At 33.3% G+C, this 16,210-nt stretch overlaps 2 protein-coding genes across 4 annotated transcripts; one reads left to right on the forward strand and one right to left on the reverse strand.

Moving 5' to 3' along the window:
• Positions 1–7,104: 7,104 nt before the first annotated feature.
• On the forward strand, positions 7,105–12,420 carry LOC105158171 (BTB/POZ domain-containing protein). Of its 2 annotated transcripts, none has more exons than XM_088881865.1 (3): positions 7,105–8,258; positions 10,218–11,182; positions 11,270–11,926. In XM_088881865.1, exons 1-2 carry the CDS (start codon positions 7,353–7,355, stop codon positions 11,157–11,159), a joined length of 1,848 nt encoding a protein of 615 aa, XP_088737991.1. In that variant the 5' UTR covers positions 7,105–7,352; the 3' UTR covers positions 11,160–11,182; positions 11,270–11,926. The 2 variants fall into 2 exon arrangements, 1 of the variants encoding a protein (XP_088737991.1); XR_016066004.1 differs by adding an exon at positions 12,061–12,420 and having other exon boundaries at positions 7,106–8,258; positions 10,218–11,438.
• LOC105158150 (phosphoglycerate mutase-like protein AT74H) lies at positions 12,287–15,887 on the reverse strand. Of its 2 annotated transcripts, none has more exons than XM_088881869.1 (5): positions 15,199–15,887; positions 13,960–14,079; positions 13,661–13,874; positions 12,795–12,875; positions 12,287–12,692 (listed from the first exon to the last, which is right to left on the reverse strand). In XM_088881869.1, coding segments are annotated over exons 1-5 (873 nt in total). In that variant the 5' UTR covers positions 15,656–15,887; the 3' UTR covers positions 12,287–12,691. The 2 variants fall into 2 exon arrangements, with proteins under 2 accessions (XP_088737995.1, XP_011073097.1); XM_011074795.3 differs by having other exon boundaries at positions 12,287–12,696; positions 15,199–15,883.
• Between the last annotated feature and the right edge of the window lie 323 nt (positions 15,888–16,210).

The following is a 16,210-nucleotide window of genomic DNA, read 5'->3' on the forward strand; positions in this document are numbered from 1 at the left end:
AGTCTTTTGCTTAAATTATTAAAAATTGAGTTATATTAATCAATTTATATATTAATAACTAGCTACACATCTAGAATGAGAACGGTAATCTATAATGTAAGGTCACGGACATGACATGCATGACACGAGACAAACAAAGGGACAAAAAATAAATTTAAAAATTAGAATACAATACGACTGACACGAATATATATAATAAATATACTTCATAATTATATATATTTTTAATTTCTCATAAAATTAAAATATGAAGATCAAACATAAAAAGAGCTCAGAGGGGAAGAAGAAGAAATGTTTCACACAAAAAGTAAGTAGAGGGGAAGTGAATTCTTTTTATTTTTTATTCAATGTTAGCATAAAACTTTTGAAAATTACAAAAAAATCCCAAGCATATCATAAACCGTGTCGGACATCTCAAAAGACGTATCCAAAATTATATCTTTTTTTTGTTTTATATTTTCGGACTCCCAGATACTGTATGATACGTGTCCATACCTAAAACTACAACAAATGAATTTTTGAAGCGTTCTTAGATTATAAACGATAACTATATTTAGTGTCTAATAATAACTTTATTCGATATTCGGGTGTGACTATAATTTGACACAAAACTTTCAAATTCAAACTTACATTTGAATCTCACATTCTACTTAATTAATATACATAAATTGCGAATAAAATATTTTTCCAACTTATGAAAATTCAATGCAGTTATCTTGTGTATATTTTAAATAAAACATAAGATTATTTTATAATAAAAAATCTAAATTACATTTGTACAAAAGAAAATTCAAATTACAAATATTCATAAATACTAACTTCCATATATTGTTTTGTTTCTTGGAAAAAAAAAAGGGAAAAATATTATTTTAGTCCGATAAGTATGCCTAATTTTAATTTTAGTCCGATAACTATCTTCATTTTTGTTTAGGTCCAGTAACTTACGAAATTGCTTACTTTTAGTCATCTGGATGATTTTCGGACAATTTTACCCCTATGAGTGCATATGAACTAAAACTGCCTTTCAAAAGTTGCATAGGGGTAAAATTGTCCAAAAATCTGTCAGATGACAAAAAATAAGCAATTTCGTAAGTTACAGGACCTAAACAAAAATGGATATAATTATCGAATTAAAATTAAAATTAGGCATATTTAGCGGACTAAAATAAAATTTTTTTTTAAAAAAAAAATAATAATAATAATACATAGCAGGAAGAAGCATTGTGATGGGGACAATACCTCAAATAAAACATTATCTGGTACTGATGTGGATTTATCATGTGGTCTCCCTTTCCTTTTCACTGTTGATTTGGACATTTTCTTAAAGTGATGTTCACTTCTCATCTTTCTTTTGCACTGAACATTGTAACCCCCCACACCCAGTTCCTTAGATTTATTGATGTAACCTGTTCCCATTTTCCCACTATAACTAAGATTACATGATTTCCCTGGCCCTCCATACACGCCACTCTGCCGTCACAATCCCATTGATAATAGATTTTTTCATACTGTACAACCATTACGGTTTATAAATTTTAGTAAAATAATATTATCTATCGCGATAAAAAGACCCTCATGTCCGTCCAGTAACCCTTCAATGATTGTAGGGACACCAATCATATTTGTCGCCAGCCACACCCAATATCCTTCCCGCAACACCTCATGCACCCCGGATTCAATTGGGCGCCAAGGGTCTTCCCGATTGCAAAAATAATGGTCAGTAGTCATTGCATCAGTCGTGATTAATTAATATCCACCGCGTTTTATCTTTAATCATAATAAAAAGTTATATATATTTCGTCTGACGGAAATATAAAGTGAACCGAAACGACTCCTTGTAATAAAGTTATGAGTTTACTACTGTTGCAAATAGGTTTCCTGTTGGAATCAATTTGATCATGTCGCCTACTTGATGACAAGGTACTACAGCTCGTTTCACGTGACCACAGTTCATTTCAGTACTATGTATGGTGCACAATTGTGTCATTAATGGAATATTGCCCAACTATTTCATTTTCATCAAACAGTTTCACTGTTATAAATATTTAAATATTATTTTTTTTCAACATAGTACTAGACGCACAAAATTAAATAAAAAAATTTAGGGAAAAAGTATTATTTTAGTCAGCTAAGTATGCCTAATTCTAATTTTAGTCCGATAACTATGTCTATTTTTGTTTAGGTTGAGTAACTTACGAAATTGCTTACTTTTAGTCTCTGGCAAATTTTCGGACAATTTTACCCCTATGAGTGCATATGGACTAAAACTGCCTTTTAAAAGTTACATAGGGATAAAATTATCCGAAAATCTGCCAGAGGACTAAAAGTAAGCAATTTCGTAAGTTACTGGACCTAAACAAAAATGGACATAGTTATCGGACTAAAACTAAAATTAAACATACTTAGCGGACTAAAATAATACTTTTTCTAAAAATATATAACAATTACTATGTACGGCTTAAAATTTATAACAAATCAATACTATTTATCACAGTAGCCATTGCTGCATAGCCGTGTGTTAATTAATATTTGCTATGATTTTTTATATTTGATTATCATAATTAAATATGACAAAAAGTCATATTTCTTCTAGTAAGTGATGGAAGCTGATATACGGGCTCTTTCCTTCCGTCCATTATATATAAAATAAAATAAATTAAATTTAAAATTTTTATACTCTTTTAAAATAATATATGTTCTTCTTATGTAAATTAAAATATATTTTTGGCACTTAAAGCCAGGAATCCGGGCTCCATGCCTATAAAAATCTCTAGAACCTAAGCAAAACCCTAAATCAAGAACTTTATGTAATGTGAAAAGGGTCATCCATGTTTGAGTATTATTCTATCTTAATAGTAATTATTGATCTATTACAATAATAGGTATTAGTTAGTTAATTATAAAAGCATATCTTTGATAAATTGATGAATATTAATTAGGAATAATTATATTTATACGCCTCATTTATTGCTTTTTTACGGTGCCTTTTCAAAAATTATAAAAACCATCCATGACAGTTTTTAAAATTAAAAAATGCCCCTGTTCGCCAGATCAAAATTTTGATTTATTTTTTCAATGGTAAAAATGCCCTAAGGATATTTCTGTAATTACTAAAAGGTAAAAGGGGTGTCAAAATAATATATAGGGGATGAATAATATAACTAGTTTATTATTATTTTTATTAAATCTTTATATAAAATTAGACCTCTTAATGATTGGAATGTTAAATTATTTAATTAATGTATTAATAAAAGTTAGTTACTAGGTTATAATTTAAATTAAAAAAACTATTTTTATAAATTATTTTAAATTCTTAAAATTAAAAGATTTATTTTTTTGTTTTTATTTATAACTAAATTTTATTACAATTAATAAATTATACATATATGTATATATATTTATACAATATAAATATATAAATTATGTATATAAATGGACATAGTTATATGTATATATTTGAGGGTTGATATAGGGTTGGGGAAGAAGGAATAATTTTTTTTAAAAAAAGTAACTTAATAATTTAAAATAATTTTTTAATGAATATAAATTGTTTATTTTACTAATTCTAATGTGATTTATATAAACTGCATAAATTATTTTAAATTATTATTTATTAATTTTAGTAAAATTTAATTATAAATAAAAATAAAGGATACTTATAATCTTTTAACTTAATAATTTTAAATGATTTATAAAAGTGTGATAATTTTTTAATTTAAATTATAACCTAGTAACTAATTTTTATTAATATATTATTTAAATAATTTAACATTTCAATTATTATTACGTTCAATTTTATATAGAGATTCAATAATTATTTAATTTAACTTGGTTAACAAGAGCATTTTTTGGGTTTTACAGGCTGTTAGGGGTGGTTTTTGTAACTTGTAAAAGAAATAAGTGATTCGTATAAAAGAGCAATACGTGAGGGATAATTATACCTATTAATTAATAATGATTAAAAAAATATCGTAATAATAATAACATAAAAAGGAGGACAAGAATAAGATTCTTTTTAGAGGAGTTTCACACATTAGGCTTTTTGAAAGAAAATGTGAATGATGTTGTTCAATCACCAGCTAAGGTTGTTTGGTTGGGAATATTTTAGTTTGGTCTAGAAATGTAGGAGGTCCACTAAATTAAAGGGCTAAGAGTAGCTTTAAATAGCTCCAAAAAAATAAAATAAAATAAAATAAATATAAATATAAATATTTTTATTAGATTGACACCTTCTGAATTGAGATTGAAATACACAACTATTTTTTTTAAAAAAAATTATAAATGCGTTCCTTAATATTGTAGTTGTAATTACAAGTATACTTTTTAGGGAAAAAAATATTATTTTAGTCCGCTAAATATGCCTAATTTTAATTTTAGTCCGATAACTATGTCCATTCTTGTTTAGGTCCAGTAACTTACGAAATTGCTTACTTTCAGTCCTCTGGCAGATTTTCGGACAATTTTACCCTTATGCAACTTTTGAAAGGCAGTTTTAATCATAGGGGTAAAATTGTCCGAAAATCTGCCAGAGGACTAAAAGTAAACAATTTCGTAAGTTACTGGACCTAAACAAAAATGAACATAATTATCGGACTAAAATTAAAATTAGGCATACTTAACGGACTAAAATAATATTTTTCCCTACCTTTTATATAGTGGCAAAAGTTTATGCAAACGCCTCATTATGTATATTACGCTAACACCCCTTTTGGGGGTGTCCCTGTTATTTTACAAAGGGTAAGGGGTACGAATGGACTTGGATCTAATCTTGAAAGATGTCAATATAATTTATCAAATCGAAAGGGCCCGGTAGTATCCCTTTGATGTTTATTAGACATGCCGTAGAGAGAAGAGTATTTAAGATCGTACGAATACTCGGGCAGCAAAAGTTGTGTTTGGGGCATGAAGGACTGTTATTTATAAATTTCTCCCAATTATATGATTTTATATAAACCACATATGCTAAAATGATCAAACACCACGACAGGTCCATACATAATAAGATTTTGGAGATACCCGATCAGAAAAAACCTAAGTAAATAGAGCAAATCCAGAGCTTATCAGTGGATCGAGAAAGTTGGGAATAACATCTAAGTACGAACTCGTAAAATTACCTCACATCCATACTAAATTAATTATATTGCAAATATTATTATTTACTATTCAATTGATAAGAATATTATAACCATATAAATAAGTCTAGATTTGGGTGAAACCAACTCATCCTAAAATTTCCTGTTAAGAGACAATTATAACTGATAATTGAAAAATTATAAATTATCATTACTAACATTTTAAAAATGTCATAATCTTATTTTATTCAAACCTTCCGGAGTTTATTTTGGAATAAAATACAAATTTTTTAATTATTAAAAATATTTTATAAAATATTTGGAATTATAACTTTTTAAATAAATACATCAATTAAATTACTTCAATTTGATTTCTTTTCCATATTTGCTCACCTGTTTTTGCCTCTAAAGCCCATTAACTCCCTTTGGGCCCGAATAACATAAACAGGCCCAGTGTACATGCTTTTGTAATCATCGAAATTCAGATTTAAGCCCGATTAAAATGCCCAAGCTCAGCCCGAGTATAGATGGGTTTTAGAATCTCCTCAGCCGGATATCTACTTGAATGGGCTTTTAGTTGGAGGGCCCGAAGCCCGTTAAATCGAGTTTGAATTTACTTTGATTATTGATCTAATTGAATTTAAACGAGTTTTAATTAGATTAGAGATGAGTCGAGTTCGAATATTTTAATATTTTTAAGTATATTTTCTATTTTTGTACTACCCAAAACAAACTCGAAAGCTTATTGAACAAAGAAAATATTCAAATTTAATTTCTTAAGTGTAACAAATTCAAGAAAAACGAGCTTTAATCAATTAATTTTATTCGAGTATCAAATAGTTTGATTTCATTTTTAGTCCCCTTATATATACAAAGTGTATAAAAAATTAATTTCACTCTGCATATACATATATATGTTCCATTTATTGTAGTATTTGAATTATTGTATTAATTAAAAACTATATATGTATACTTTTAACTTAGTAACCACCGCTGACTCTATAATTAATCTATTATCATAAAAAATAAATATTTAATCACATGAAAATCAACATTTAGATCGTAACGTACATTTAACCTCGCAAAAAAAAAAAATTGAATATTTTAACCTTAACCACTATACCATAATAATTAGTAATTAGCCCTACTTAGGATACTAGTAAACAACAACACATCAAAATCAATGAGGTTATTTTTAGACTGACGTAAATTCAATTTGTCTCCAAATAATTTTTAAAAAAGTTAAAATTGCGTAGAAATTTTCATGACTTTTTTATTTGTACAAGATACTAATCGAGATTGTACATGGTGGGGAAGACGATTTGATACTATTCATGTATATAATAATTCAAGATTACAAAATATTACATTACATTACATTATAATTACTTAATAAAATAAAATATCAATATAATTATGTCTAATTTAACTCTCTATATTTAACTTTGATTATCCTTACATAAAGGACATATAATATATATCCATTTATGATAGGGATTTAATTATTAAAAGACAAAAGAGCCATTCATTAATGGCATAAGGATCATTTCACTAAGAATTCGCGAATAAGATCGCGGGTCGAGTCGTCTGGACCCGCCCCGTAATTCAATCCGACCATGTGGAATGATTAAACACCATATGCTTGTAATGAGGAAAGCTTGAATTATGACACGTGTTGATCTACAATGCCCAAATGTACCTTATAAATACTCCAAGCCTGGTCAAATTGAAGTAATTGGCATTATCGCATTCAATCATTAACTTGAGATCACATATTTTCCTGGCGATCATGATTTAACTTGGGCATTGGAGGATTTTCGTCGGTAACGAACTCGACTAGCTCGACCTACTTGTTTTATCCTGAGACCCTATCACAAATTTAAGAATGTGACATAGCCAGATCATGATCTTGATCATTGATAGAGGTGGCACAAATTATGTGTGGATCACATTCTGCCTTGGCTTGGAATTCCATGGAAAGGGAAGGTCCCAATACCTTGACTGCTACAGAAGAAAAGGAGTGAGGAAAAAACTGAGTGTAATAAGGAAAGAAGTTGATATCTTTTACCACATATACATACATACGTACTCACTGCATATGATATGAACACTCGTCTCTGTTTCTGTCTCTGTCTCTGTCTCGAAACCATCGCCATTTCTTTAACTTAAAATTCTTTTCTGCTTTCACTCGCATTGCAAATATCTCTGACTGATGATGCCAATGGAGCCCTAATGCTACATGACAAAAACACACTACTGAATAGTAAATAACCCCATCACATGGCAACTACTACTACCCATCTCAAGTTCCAGAACCAACCCCTTAAAATCAAACGCCGTCGCTGCCGTGAGACCACCATCACCACCGATTCTGCCCGGACCCACTATCAGACCCGTAATATTGACTCGCCCATTGTCTGCTCTCCTGACAACCAGCTGCTGGGTGAACCCACCGAGTCGGGGTCGTCCCTGGTAGCCTCCCCTCTGCTATCTTCCTCATCTTCAGATCTCAAGATCCGTTGCTCACCTTCCGCCATGGGATCCACCACCGTCTACCGCGGTGGCACCCCCACCCACCCCTCCCCCGCCGCTGCCCAAGATGGTTTTCCGTCGTCCTTTAGTAAATTCAATTCTGCGCTCACCGCAGGCCTCCTCAATCCGATGTCACCTCCGCCTTCAGTGGATAAGACCCGCTCGAGTCCGACCCTTTTTGAAATGATGGCCAATGAGCCCGACTGCCACCCCAGAGCTACTACTTTCGTTGAAAACGGCGCCGTTTCAGCTCAAAACAACCAAAATTCGAAGATGCCCATGAACCCACCATCACAAGACAAGCAGGCACTAATGCAGCAGCGTTTGATGGATCTTTTGGCTTTGAGGAGCCCCGGCAATCAGTTCAACGATGAGGGATCCAGTGATGTGAAGCTGACATTGAGTTCCAAGGACGGTCTTAGTGTTTCTATTAGCGTTCACAGGCAGATCCTTGTGGCTCACAGTAGATTTTTTGCTTTGAAGTTGAATGAGAAGTGGGTTAAGCAGCAGCGCAGTTCAGGGCTGTACATTGTGGAGATAGCTGACTGTGATGATATTGAGGTTTACATAGAGACTCTCAGGTTGATGTATTGTAAAGACTTGAGGAAGAAGCTGATGAAGGAGGATGTTTCCCGAGTACTGGGAATCCTCAAGGTAATCCTGCTAATCCCTATTTCTGTGTATTTGCGATTTTGTATATCTTGTTGCTTAAATCATTGGTAAGTGTTAGAATGTGATAGAAGGAAGAGAGACGTGTATTTATTCGATTTCGAATTGTGTTGATGAATGACTGAAACAAGGGATTAGGAGGACTCTAACACATTGAATTTTGTCTTTCTTGTGATGCGCTGTTTAGTATTGCTGGATCCTTGGTTGCTATTATGCAACTGAAGTTTGGAAAAACTGATGTGTAATGTGTGATAATATGTTTGGCTTGCTGCACATCTGATCTGCCTCAATTCAGAATTGTGTGTGAAAGATGAACAATTCTGTCTGGATAAAATTCTGAATGAAATGTCGAATTCTAAGTATATGGAAATCATGTTGGATGTGTGTATATTCCCATAATTTTCTTCAATGCCTTTTCGTATGGCTCTATTGAGTTAGTAGAGGTTTCTGAAACCGTAATTTGTTATATGGATCTAGATTCATACAATTAGGGCCCATTTACTTCGAGTATGGAATTAAATGAGTGATAGAATTGTCTTTAACTAAATGAATGATTAAAAAACCACGGTATAAATTGTAAGGTGTTTACTTTCAAGGATCCTCGTGATTTTGGCAGCAAAGTTACCTTTTAGCATTGTTTACAAAATGTAATTGCACAACAAAATTTCCCCCCCAAAATCACCTCTTTGCCCTAAAATTGCACGAGCAGAATTGCAGCTTTGCTTCTTCGGCTGATTCGAAGATAAATTTTGGCAACCTCATTCTCCAGGTAAAAGATATGTGTAGATTCGAGATGCTATGGTTCTTAGTCATGTTATGCTTTGGTTTTGCGATGTTAGTTTAGCTACAAAAGTAAAAACCAAAAAAAAGAAAAAAATGAATCAGCTCAAGTTCAGAAGAATAGCTGCCAAAAATCAGTATCCCAAGCTGAGAAAAGCTTGTTTGTAAGATTAAGAGCTTGGGAGGGAGTTTGCACAAAAAAAAGAGAAGAAAATTAAAGATTCAGTACCTAAGAACTGAAGTTGCCTTTGAGGAAAGAAATGGTGGAAGAGTTCAAAGTTGTCTGAAAATGATGGAAAATAAATGGAAGTCTTTCATCTCACTTTTTGACCAAAAAACAGAGGGTTAAAATGGTCATTCAAAAATGGGTCCTGATCGGACTAATTTTATACCACCTTCCAAGATGGTATTAGTTATTTAGGTGTAACAGTAAATTAGTACAGGCCTTTGGTTTTATACCGGGATACCATACAATAAGGTAAGCACTGCTTTGACCTATACTAATTTCCTTGTACAAGTTTATACATTAAAGTAAATGGGGCCTTAGCGATTGTAATTATATCAAATTTGGCAGTATCTTAATTGGCAGCGGCATAACTTGTGTTCGATCTTGGCTGCCCATACCTCAATAAGATTTTGAAATTTAGTTCCTAACGTTCCTTAGAGGAACTTACATAGTATCATTAGCTTTTTATTTAGACAGCAGGCCCTTGGATTCTGGGTTTCGGCGGACATAGACCTAAAGTTCAAATGACAAAAGGACAAGCTAAGGCCTTTCTACAAATGTAAATTGGTCTCTTTTGAATTTAATGAGATCCTCAAAGTAGTCCATTTTGCTTCCAGATCTGATAGGCAACTTCTAACTTGAAATGTTGGCTTGTCAGTAGTTTCACTCTTCTTTTCTGTCACAACAACGATATGGATGGTCATTATGGATGTTTTGGCTATTTCTAGAGCTCAACATTCCTAAATATTGCATGGAACACAAGTATAATTTGTTTAATAAGAATGTCCTGTTCCTGCAATCCATTGGAAAGTCTAGTAAAGAGTTGAACCTTTTCCTTTGGTGCACATTTTAAATAGATGGATGATTACTTTTAGTACATTGAGGTAAAACCCGTGTATATGTGAAAGAGAAAATGTGGTTGATGTATTTTAATGTAGGTCTCAGCAGCAATTGGATTTGATGCGGGTGTATTATCTTGCTTGGAGTACTTAGAAGCTGCTCCATGGGCTGAAGATGAGGAAGAGAAGGTGGCTTCCCTTTTATCAGAGCTTCGGCTTGAAGGGGTTGGAGCTGCAGAAGTTTTGAAGAGGGTTTCTCTTGATGCTACAGCAGGAATTGAGGATGGAAATGATAATGAAGAAGTTCTTCTCAAGCTATTGCAGGTGGTTCTTGAAGGAAAAGATGAGAAAGCTAGGAGAGATATGAAAAGCTTGGTAACCAAAATGCTCCGTGAGAACTCATCACAGAATGATTTGAGAAAGGAGTCTTTGTACTTTGCTTGTGATGGGTGCCTGAAATTGCTTCGCTGTCATTTCCTACAGGCAGCAGAAGCAGACATGCATGACGTAGGTCAGATAGCTCGACAGGCAGATAATCTGCATTGGCTTTTGGATATACTGATTGATAGACAGATTGCTGAGGACTTTCTGAAGATATGGTCCTCGCAGTCAGATTTGGCCCATGTGCATTCTAAAGTGCCCCCAATTCACAGATACGAAGTCAGCAGAGTTACAGCCAGGCTGTTTGTTGGGATTGGAAAGAGGCAGTTGCTGGCTTCCAAAGAGGCCAGGTGCATGCTTTTGCAGACGTGGTTGGTTCCTTTTTACGAGGATTTTGGATGGATGAGGAGAGCATCGAGAGGTCTTGACCGACATTTAATTGAGGATGGTCTTAGCAATACCATATCAACTTTGCCAATGGCCTGGCAGCAGGAAATTCTCACGTCATGGTTTGACAGATTTCTAAATAGCGGTGATGATTGTCCAAATATCCAGAGAGGATTTGAAGTTTGGTGGAGGAGGGCGTTCTCGAGACGAAGTGATCAGCTTGAGAGACCTCAAATGAAAATCATAACTGGTACCACAACAGACAACTCATAAAATTTCACGGGCAGCAATATGAAGTTAGCAATCTTCATTCTTTCTCTCCATTAGTTCAACTTGATGGGCCTTAACTGTGACATTTATCTTCTTCCTCTCGAACTGTTTAGAAATTCAATATCAGCATGTTGGAGTTCTTGCAAACACCATTTGCTTTCTGGAGTTTTCCATATTAAACAAGCAATGAGGAAATGGGTGTTGGAGTATCCTGATTCTGTTGACACATTGATGCTCATTGTATTCGCTTCCAAGAACTGCTCCTGCCATTCACTACCTAAGGTATGAGCTCCTCTGATTTGGAGGGTTAATTTGCTGAAACAAAATATACTGACATTTGAGATTGCATGCTGAGGAACTAGTGAAATGAGATACATCCAAATGTCAGTTGCTAGCTGGATTGATTCTTTGTTTCTTCATTTTTTTTTATTTGGCTAAGATACAACAAAAAATGGAATTGCATAGTGTGAATTACGTGTACTAGGACTTAAAATAGTGGATATAAGTAAAAATTGTCATTTCTCCATTTCGTGCATTTAAGTTGCATCAACCAGTACGGTATGCTGTTCGGTAAATGCTATCTTGGCCTCTCAGGCTCTTGTGCTTTGTTTCACTATTCTCTTTTTCCTGGTAAACGTTCTTGGAGATTACTGTTGTTATCATCTGTATCTTCTCTGTAAAGAACCCTTTATTCGGTAGTGTCCTGCTTTCCGCTATATATAATGATGTATGATCAGGCCATCAGGTCTTGATGGCACATTATTCTCTTCTGTTCTGTATGTTTCTTCTTTGGCCTATAGTATTGTCTTCTACAGGAAAATAAATCTTTTACTGCAAATTTTGCAATCTTTTCGTTTCACTTGTGATTTACTTGACTTGAGGATCAACATTTTCGGTCTGCCAGGAAAAAAACTTGAATTGCGTACAGATCATCTGCCGCTTAATATTCATATATTACAAAGATACATAAAGCGGATTGAGTTAACGTAATGCAGAGGGGACAGGTCCATCCACGTATTTGGATGACATTTGTTCACAAGCCATTGCTGTTCAACGTGTCCGAATTCAATCACAATGTGCTCTGTGCGCCTTGGTAGATTACTACTAAAGCAACTTATTAGTTCACACACTTTAAATTCATAGAGTTCTTGATAATGCTCCAGATAAAAAAAACTTGTATAAAAAAGTACATTGAGAAAGAATCTTCGAGAGATTGTTTTTTCTGTAGCTCTGTACGTAATGATCTATCACGATTGATCTAGAAGACGTTCACTATTTATGGGGATGTTTCAAATCCTTACGTTGGAGCTTTCAAACTTGACCTCAATTATGGATGTCAATCAGGTCATGAGTTCAAAACCTTCAAACACCTGACTGTTCTTCTGGGCTGACTCCCAAACCTCTGCGTTTCCCAGCTTCAAATCGCTGCGCTACCTACTGATGTAGCAGGTTTTCTTGATCATCGTCGAAGTGGGTAAAGTAGGAAGCTCCAGTAATCTGGCAATCATAGTTTAGCTCACCTGGCCTCGCATGCTTCTGCCTTCACATGGAACAAACATTCATTTGCGTATCAGCCTAATCCTCAATAAGATTTCAGCACTATTATGATCTGAAGATGCATCAAATATTGAAAGGTACCATTCTTGGTCAGTTAGCATTGCATCTGTTAATCCAAACTCCTTCAGCTCTTCTCTTGTGTGGTGCACTAACAAGCTGTACCTGCACAACCATCACTTTCTTTGTTGTCAAGTACTAAGTGCTCATTTTATTAACAAACAACTATGTAATTCTTAAAAATTAACAATTCATGACTGCTTTTAAGGAGTGCCAACAACCAAACAAGTCATTGTCAATTGTTATAAAAAGCAGTCAAATATCTATACTAAGGATGTTTTTCTTGCAGTAATTTATACAGATCGTTAGGTCTCAATATAACGATGACAACATCGTTTTATATAATCTAGCATTTTACATGTGTTGGGATTACTGTCGGTATGAGCAGCATCTCATTTCATAGGGATGGGAATTGGATCACGACATCTTTACAATCGATATATTATCGTGAAAAAAATCAATGTTTAACCACGTGAAATCAACATAGAGGTCATGGCATAAAGTGCAAACTATACCTGGCAGCCAAAAAGTTGGAGTAGTTTGTGTAATGTTGTCAATATTTCTTAAGAGTGTGTGTGTAATTTTTAAAAAAATACGGGTAGCTTGTACAAATGATACTGACGTTTCTAGCGGGTGTATGTGTAATTTTTTAAAAGACACAAGTAATTTATGTAAATAGACCATATGCCAAAAAGTGCTAAATTATATTATACAGCCCCAACAAACATTTTGGTAAAAATTCAAGCCGAAGTCATGGTTTTGCGACGTTCAACGTTAACTACTAAACTGAAACAACGAATAGTAAATCATTATAAAAAACTTGATCGTACTAATTAACAGCTCAAATTAAAGACCAATTAAAAAGAATGAGAGAAAGATAATTTAATGACCTTCCACCATGACCTCTTTCCATGACAACCATCTTGCCATTGCCAATATTGTGAAGGGCTTCAAATTGCTGGACGGTCCATTTGTACCATCTCATCAAGAACACCCGCAGCGTCAGACCGTGTGAGACAATCACCAAGTTCATGTCGGGGCTTTGCTCTCCCGGCGGCTGAAATCTTCCTATCTCAATATCACTTCTCAGAGTTTCCCTAAATCCTGACACCATAATATTTCAACTACTTACTTAGGAATCTTGAAACAGAAACTAAAATTGTTAGGAGTTTGTAGTAATAATTACAACCTGTGATTCTGTCATAAACATCCGCAGCAGATTCCCCATTTGGAAACCTGTAAAAGAACCTTCCATACCGCTTTCTTGCAGCTTTCTGAATCTTCATCTGTTCTTGGTCCTGGAAATTTCCTTACAACAACACACATCAATCAACTTTTATAATATCTGTTCACCTCCATTCTGTATACATATATCCAAATATTATATATTCTAAATTGATGTTTCATATTATACATAATCCTGCAGATATACATCGCATGCAAAATTCATGTTACTTATATACCGTTAATTACACTCGGCTTCTTTCTAAAAATACAAAATTACACTTTCTCCTGAATAAGTTCTGAAATTATGCTTACACTCCTTTTGAAATTAATTTTTTACATATATGACCCTATTTTGTTAGGGTTTGAACGGAAAATACTGATGTTGGTAAAAAAAAAATTATTTAATTTACCTCTCATTTAACGTTTTTATGTAATAATGTTGTAGTTATGAAGGAAGAAAAATATAATAATGTTAACCACACTATATATATATATATTATATTGATCTATTTGTAAGTACAAAAGTATACATAAGAATGTTTTAAATAAGGGGTAAAATAAAAAAATTATGTAATTTTTTTTGCTACGTGAGTATTTTTTGACTAAACCTTGACGAAATTGTGTCAGGTGGAAATCGAAAATTTTTAGAAGAAATGTAAGTGTAATTTCAAATTTTTTTTTAGAAAAAGTATAATTTAGCATTTAAGATAGGATCTGGATGTAATTAATCCTACTTACATATTTAAAATGTTACTTTATTTTAAAGTGATATCCCATTTTTATACATACACAATGTGTAGTCTAAAATCATCTTTTCCAAGTTTCGAATTGAAATTTATTACAAATTCACATTAATGTATAATGATTATATCATATATATTTAAATATTTAAAAATATACACTCAACGCATATTAAGAAATATAATACGAATTTTTAATATATGGTAAATTACAACAGACTTGATAAAATTTATCATAATTATAATTATTTTTTATTATTTAAAAAATTATATATACTTTTTGTGTCAATAATTATACAAATATTCTCGTGGTATCTCACTGTAAGGGGTATTTATTAGATAATTGTTAATTTTAAGAAATAATTTTTAATATTTTAAATAATAAAAAAATATATATAATACGAAAAACATATGGAGAGGTGGTCGTAATTTATGCAAGTGAGATTTAATTAAAAATATACCAAAATCTTGTTCTCTCAAACGAGGCTCTTCTCTAACACCAGCAATTCTGGATCTCTCAAATGCCTTAGCCAAATTCCGGAGAGTCTCAAGCGACCTTCTGTAAGGAGACACGTAGAAGTACACTTTCCATTCATCACCTCCATCTTTCTCAATCATCCGCCGTATCTCCCCACCGCACTCCTCCGCCTCCGCCACCCCCTGCTCCGTCAGCGCCACCTTCGGGTCCGCCACGCGCGTGTAAACACACTCGTCCACGTTTCCCTGGCTCTGCCCGTGTCGAACCAGAATTATCCTGCGCGGCCGAGGGGGTTTCGCCCTCGGCCGATTCGATGCAAACCTCTTTTCTGGAAAACCGGCCAAACCACCGTCGACGGGCGAGTTATGGTTGAGGCAGCATTTCGTGGAGCAGGGGCTCCGGCGTAGAACGGCCGGAGATGTTGAGAATAGGGTCGCCATTTTGGGTGAACTATAGGGGTAACTGAGGAATATTGGTGGAAATTTGGAAGTGAAGAGATGTCATTTTTGGGGTATTATTATCCAAGAAGAGATGTAGAGGGGTATAATTTGGACGTGTGAGAAACGCAGTGGACCGAGAGGGCAAGATCAGCTGAATCATTTGTCCTCCTTCTGATCGATCAATTACCAGCCGTTGAAGACGTTCAGGGCTATCAAAGATGACAAGTGGAAATGATAGCTATTTGTAGAAGCTATTATGTAAGCAGATTGAGAGATTATTTTTACTAAATTCATTTGAAATATTTTATAAAAATATTTTTGAAATTTATAACATATTAAATCTTATTCCAATAATCAGATTTTGAAGCTTTAAGATAAAATAAAATGATAGAATTTATAAGATGTCAGTGTTTACACGAATTTTGTGTCAGTAAAAATAAAGTAAAAGACAAAAAATAATATAGAAAAATAAAATTTTATAATTTAAATGAAACGTGGTTATAATATATCTTTGTAGATAACCGTCTCATTATTCTCTTCAAATATTAATCCAAA

This window comes from Sesamum indicum, linkage group LG1 (genome assembly GCF_026168435.1).
Source record: "Sesamum indicum cultivar Baizhima isolate 11 linkage group LG1, ASM2616843v1, whole genome shotgun sequence".
Classification (NCBI taxonomy): domain Eukaryota; kingdom Viridiplantae; phylum Streptophyta; class Magnoliopsida; order Lamiales; family Pedaliaceae; genus Sesamum; species Sesamum indicum.

What these genes read in the sequence shown, in the direction of transcription:
- LOC105158171 (XM_088881865.1), top strand. Translation starts at nt 7,353, where the DNA reads ATGGCAACTACTACTACCCATCTCAAGTTCCAGAACCAACCCCTTAAA. An exon ending in GAGTACTGGGAATCCTCAAG is followed by an intron (nt 8,259 to 10,217) that starts GTAATCCTGCTA and finishes ATTTTAATGTAG; the next exon opens with GTCTCAGCAGCAATTGGATT.
- LOC105158150 (XM_011074795.3), bottom strand. Translation starts at nt 15,655, where the DNA reads ATGGCGACCCTATTCTCAACATCTCCGGCCGTTCTACGCCGGAGCCCC. An exon ending in GAAAGAGGTCATGGTGGAAG is followed by an intron (nt 12,876 to 13,660) that starts GTCATTAAATTA and finishes ATGGTTGTGCAG; the next exon opens with GTACAGCTTGTTAGTGCACC. An exon ending in ATGCTAACTGACCAAGAATG is followed by an intron (nt 12,697 to 12,794) that starts GTACCTTTCAAT and finishes TTCCATGTGAAG; the next exon opens with GCAGAAGCATGCGAGGCCAG.